At 32.5% G+C, this 5650-nt stretch overlaps 1 protein-coding gene across 1 annotated transcript; it reads right to left on the reverse strand.

The window, feature by feature from the left end:
- Positions 1-228: 228 nt before the first annotated feature.
- Positions 229-4895, reverse strand: LOC149419893 (HIG1 domain family member 2A, mitochondrial). Its single transcript, XM_089637075.1, has 2 exons — positions 4628-4895; positions 229-2192 (listed from the first exon to the last, which is right to left on the reverse strand). Exons 1-2 carry the CDS (start codon positions 4788-4790, stop codon positions 2032-2034), a joined length of 324 nt encoding a protein of 107 aa, XP_089493201.1. The 5' UTR covers positions 4791-4895; the 3' UTR covers positions 229-2031.
- Between the last annotated feature and the right edge of the window lie 755 nt (positions 4896-5650).

A 5650-nucleotide genomic window follows, 5' to 3' on the forward strand; every position in this document is an offset into this window, starting at 1 on the left:
CTAAATTCACAATAAGATATATTCCGCTGTCTAATTTATATCACACATCACCTGTCACTTGTAGAAATTCTAGACGCAAGATGCTATACAAATTTCAAGATACCAGAACTCACTGTTACTCTTAAATTCTTTATATTACTTATATTTCTGCTTTGCATAGTTAAGACAATGAAACAATAATTTCTAAAACTGCTTTTATTTTACACAAAAAATTAAAAAACAAACCTCATCATAATAAAATACTCTCGATTATAAGTATTACGTTGAACAATGGGGTATTAGTGTTAAATTTTCTATATTACTGCATTCTGAAAAAAATATTTTTTCTTTATAAAAATAATTAAATATTTACAATCCATAACAATGTAATTATTGAAAAACCCAGCCGATTTTGCATAATTTGATAATATCCTGATGTTTAACATATAAATATATATTCATGAAATAACTAAATAGCTAACCACTACTTTTAAACCTATAAAGTACAAAAATATCAGACCATCAGATTTTTTTTACATTAACACCACACAGAAGGCCCTGAGGAAAATAACTTCCCTCGGGGCCTATCTCATCTTTGGGGATGCTGTGTGGGGGTCTTTTTAAGGAAAGGAAGGAGAGGAAGTTCTGGGAAGGAAAAATGAATGAGGAGTGGGTAGGAATCTAGGGATCAGTTTGTTCAGGAGTGACGGATGAATGATATTTCCCCACAGTTGCAGCGTAAGGTGATGGGTCAAGAGAGACCGGTTGGAAAAGTAAAGGGTTTCCCCAAACCAGCCTCTCCCGATCCCAAACTCCCAACTCCCCAATCCCGCCTCCCACATAACTAAAAAAGAAAATAAACAATAGAAACTTCGACATTGTTAATAAATAGAAAAAGAAAAGTACAGAATAGATGTTCACTTAAAAGACAATTATAATAATAAATGCCTGTCTTTAAGGCTAAACGCAATGTTCATTATAATCTACGTGTTCATAATGGCGTTAATTTAATTATTTTATTAAAATATGCTTTACAATATTAAGACGAATTATTTGTTTGTGCCCGTACATACTCAATATGAATTATGAATAAATAGTTTTGTTGGTAGAAAAACTCAATTCTTTCAAGAAAGGCATACAAATACAATATTGGATTGAATCATCGATAAAATATTGTATGCCTTTCTTGAAAGAATTGAACTTTTATATGGACACAACTATTTATTCATATTCATATTGTGTCCGTACAGGCCCAAACAAACAATTTGTCTTAATATTGTACAGCATAACTTGTAAAAAGCGTATTTTAATAAAATAATTAATGTCATCTATGATCAAGTAGATTATAATGAAGGTCACGTTTAACCTTAAATTTAGAAGATTGGCTTTGTTACGTGGTAGTCAAATTTCAAAAGAAAAAAATAAGCAAATACTGAACTAATTCTAATGCATATTAATTTGTTCAAAATATAACACACTTGAACAGAATGCCGTAAGATTTTAGATTTAGAATAACCATCCTAGCCCTTAGCAGTTGAGGTGCATAAACTTAGGATTCCTACTTTTCTTTTGACCTGTCGCATATGAGATCCAACAACGGCAATATCCGTAAGCGGATGGCGCATACGTGATCCATGAAGTTTTGCTAAAAAAAAAAAATTGTGTCAAAAAAGTAATAGACAGCCCGCTCAACGGGTAGAAAAGATTATCTCTTCATTTATGCACCTCTACTTACAGTTGTTAGAGGAAGAGGGAGGATGTTCCCTGGCACTCTTTACAATAAGATATTATACATTATATTATGTCAAAACGTGCCACGTGATGGGATAAATTGTTGCATTGAAAAGGCCAGAGATGTATGATTTATTAATATGCTTAAAAATATTATGAAAACTATTTGGGTTTAAGCTGAAAATGTTTTTAAAATGGCATGCTCGTTCAATCGACTGTGAAACATAAAGATGAATAATGTTTCTAAATTATTTGTTTTTCTCTATTATTAGAACATTATTCCAAATCTAACGGTAAATCTATGGACAGCATCAGATGTTTCTAATCTTCGCCAGATGTTACAACGACTCCCACTCCAATAGCAACAATTGTAAGACCCTGAGCGATGATCCTCCATCTCATCATCCGCTGGGACATCCGGGTCTTTCCGTGGCGGAAGTTATAGAGGCCATAACCCAAGATACCAACTGTCGTCAGGCAACCTGCAAACGAAGAATAACAATAAGAATTCAATTGGGAAATATTTATTTGTAGAGAGTCGGCTATAAAACTTAAATCGAAGTAGGAACAGTATGCGCAGGATAATAATGTAATGTTCACTGGTTTATAATATATAATAGAAATATGTACTTGTGATTTATCAGCCACCACATATTTTTTAGGGTTAGGTTTGAAAATTAGCTAAATTAAATTGTTTTCTTGATTTTCTAATAAAAACCGTAAAAAAATTTATGTTGGGAAATAGCCCACAAGTTTACTGAAATACAATAATGGATATGATAAGATAATAAGGAATTTGAGTAAAAATGTTTTTACTTTTAAAAAATATGTTCATGTCATAAACAATATAATAAAGGAGACATACTGTCAAGTATTTTTACTATGGAACCGTGTGTCACCGTTTTTTTTAACCAATACTATTGCATGTCTTTGCTTACGCTAAAGTGTCCGCCCCTTTCTAAACCTACACATAAAACGTGCCAATTACATTGACACTAATACAAGAACAGATTCCTGTGCCTACACGTTCCAACGGCGTTCATCGTTAGCAATACTAACAAATGACGACAGGTAGGGATTGCAAGACACAAATCAGTATAAAAAACGACATTTCAATTGAATTTTTGAGTTTTATTGATTTTTTTAACTTTAATTCGTAATCTCCTGACATTTTAGAAGGTTTTGTTAAATTCAAAGCTGTAAAGTGCAAGCCATTACATATAATGCAACTCAAACGACTAGCGCGACCGCGACCAAAATCACCTACATGCCAATTTGGTGGATATTTTTTGGTCTCCGGAAGGTCATCAAGAGGGACTCCAGTAGGTAGCTATGGATTGATCTTAATTGAATTTAATTATGCATATCCAAAGAAGAGAAACATTTGAATAGAAAAGTCTGCTCTATAGGCTTTTGGGCAAATGTCCCTAAGGATCATTTCCATGGAGCTTCAGCATCTCGAAACCCAAAAGAGTGGAGGTTATTATAGATGAACTTCAGTTTCAGCAATTTGGTTTCAACTGCCTAATATGCACATTCAATTTACATGGGACGAACGAAACTAAAAAATATTTAAGAAAATTAATGCATTAAATAAATAAACCCACTGGTTAGTATGCTCAAAACATTTCTTGTACAAATATTTGAAATGTCAACATATTATTGAAAAGAGAATAAAGTGATAGGAACAACAATAAAGTAAAGTGACGCAATCACAATCTTTAACCTTGATTCAGACAATGTTGGGCACGTAACCTGTTGGAATTCATATATCATCAGATGACGTCCTTGGAAAAGGGAAACAGAGGTGGTCCACAGGTTGACAATTTAAAGACAACTGCCGGTTTCAGATCAGACGGGTGAGATTCGCCAATAATCGGCAAAAGAGAGGGGCCAAAGCTGGATGCCAGAAGGCTTATGAATTACGAAGAACAAGACATGGGCATAAGACATAGTTTGCAAACAAATTAACATTTTTCTGGTATTTTAATTTTTGTACCCTCAAAACACAGATTGTATTTAATCATTGCTCTGTACCACTGTTATAAAGTTTGGTTGCCTGCATCACACAGGTATGTAGTGAAAAGGGAGATGGTAAGGTTGCCATTTCCCTTCATCGCAGAAGGTTTTGAGATGAAGAAAGAATTAAATACAACATTATTTAAATATTGCCCACTTGAAGCTGTACAGTGTACTCTGATATCTAATCTCATAACTAGAAAAATATTATTTTTATAAGCAATAATTGTTCGCCTGAAACACTCATCCACATTGAAAAAATTTCCTGATAAAAAATACATGACGCCAACAGGACTCGAACCCGTGTCCATTCGATTTCCGGTCGAAAGCTCTGACCACTGAGCTATGGGGGCTTATTTCTTACCCGCGAAATTATTCAATATATGCTAGTGTTTCATTCAACAATTACTGCTTGTTATAAGAATTATTATTAATTATTCTTTTTTCAGGCGAACAATTATTGCTTATAAAAATAATTGTTATCCTTTGTGCTATGCATAAATAAAATCTTGTCTTAAAAACATTAATTTATCAATAAATAATAATTAGAAAAATATTATTTTTAGAATGTGGAACCTAAAAGGTTACCACTAATTTTCACAAGCACAGCAGGCCTGCCTCCTTCGAAAACCTAATTCGGGTAATGTCACCGAATTCATAAAGATGGTGCACTTTGCTTACGTTTGTTAATTTTCATTGTTTATTGTTAATTAAATTGTTTCAAATGTGTTTTATACATTTCCATCTAATTTTAATGAAGTAACTATTATTAAGATACTTTCGAGTAATGTGGGAAAAATGAGCAAAGTTATGGCAATTTAATCAATAGATTATAACGAATATCAGAGTTATGGAAAGCAATCTAACATAAATTAAAAAACATTTTTTTAAATCTAACCAATAGGCACAAACGGGTTTGATGAAAACTTCCTATAAAATCTCTCTTGAGCATTTTCTCCATACTGGGAAGTCAAGTCTTCTCTCATCTGAACCCATTCCAATTGCGCTTTATGTGCTTCATCTTTAGTTGTCGGCACGGAATCACTTTTAATCGCTGCCATTGTTATATAAATACAGATTTGAAAGTCGGATATACTAATATCACAGAATATTGGCAGTGCTGGTATATGACGTAAATAATGTTATTGTTCAGTTGTCACTTCAAAAAATTTCTATGGCCACAGATATTTCTAAATTAAGATCGGGAAGGAAAATAATAATAAATCGGAGAACTCAAGATGGAACACTATTGATTACTAATTCGAAATAAAAATAATTATTCTGTTCGCTATCGAATAAAAATAATATTACATAAAAGTTTATAAATACATGCTTACCTTATATAACAAATAAAACAATATCGATATGAATAAATTTTAAAAATTTTATTTTTTTGGCGGGTAAAACTATAAAATTTAAGTAAATAAAAGAACAGTTGTTGTGTAGCTTTTTTGAAACGTTTAATATATGTTTTTTTATAGATAGATATTAAATTTCTGTAATAAATATATACCATTTTTCATCAAAATACAGTAAAGAGAAAAAAAAGACAATTTTGTACGATTCAAAACTGAGTATATAAAAATTGTCGTAAAAATAATAAAATTTATATTGGTTGTTTATTATTTACGTCCTAGTCGGCTTTTACATGAAATTATTATAATACAGTTGTGTTAACTATTTTTTGCGGTGAAACGGTAAAGCAAGTTGGTACACGGTATTGATTTATAAAATGAGTTTTTCACTCAGGGCCGGTCCTGTGCAGGTGCAATTGGAGCAGTCCGTTGTGAGTTGTTAATTTATGAGATCGCTCTGGGCGCCGACTTGCCAAGGAGCCAAGAAGCTAAGGCGCTGATAATACCTAACACCTAATACAAGGCTAGCCTTGAGTCGCACGAGTCAAACACATGAGAAACTACAC

The sequence above is a fragment of the Hesperophylax consimilis genome, chromosome 11 (assembly GCF_061612785.1).
Source record: "Hesperophylax consimilis isolate HC1 chromosome 11, BYU_Hcon_1.0, whole genome shotgun sequence".
NCBI classification, from domain to species: domain Eukaryota; kingdom Metazoa; phylum Arthropoda; class Insecta; order Trichoptera; family Limnephilidae; genus Hesperophylax; species Hesperophylax consimilis.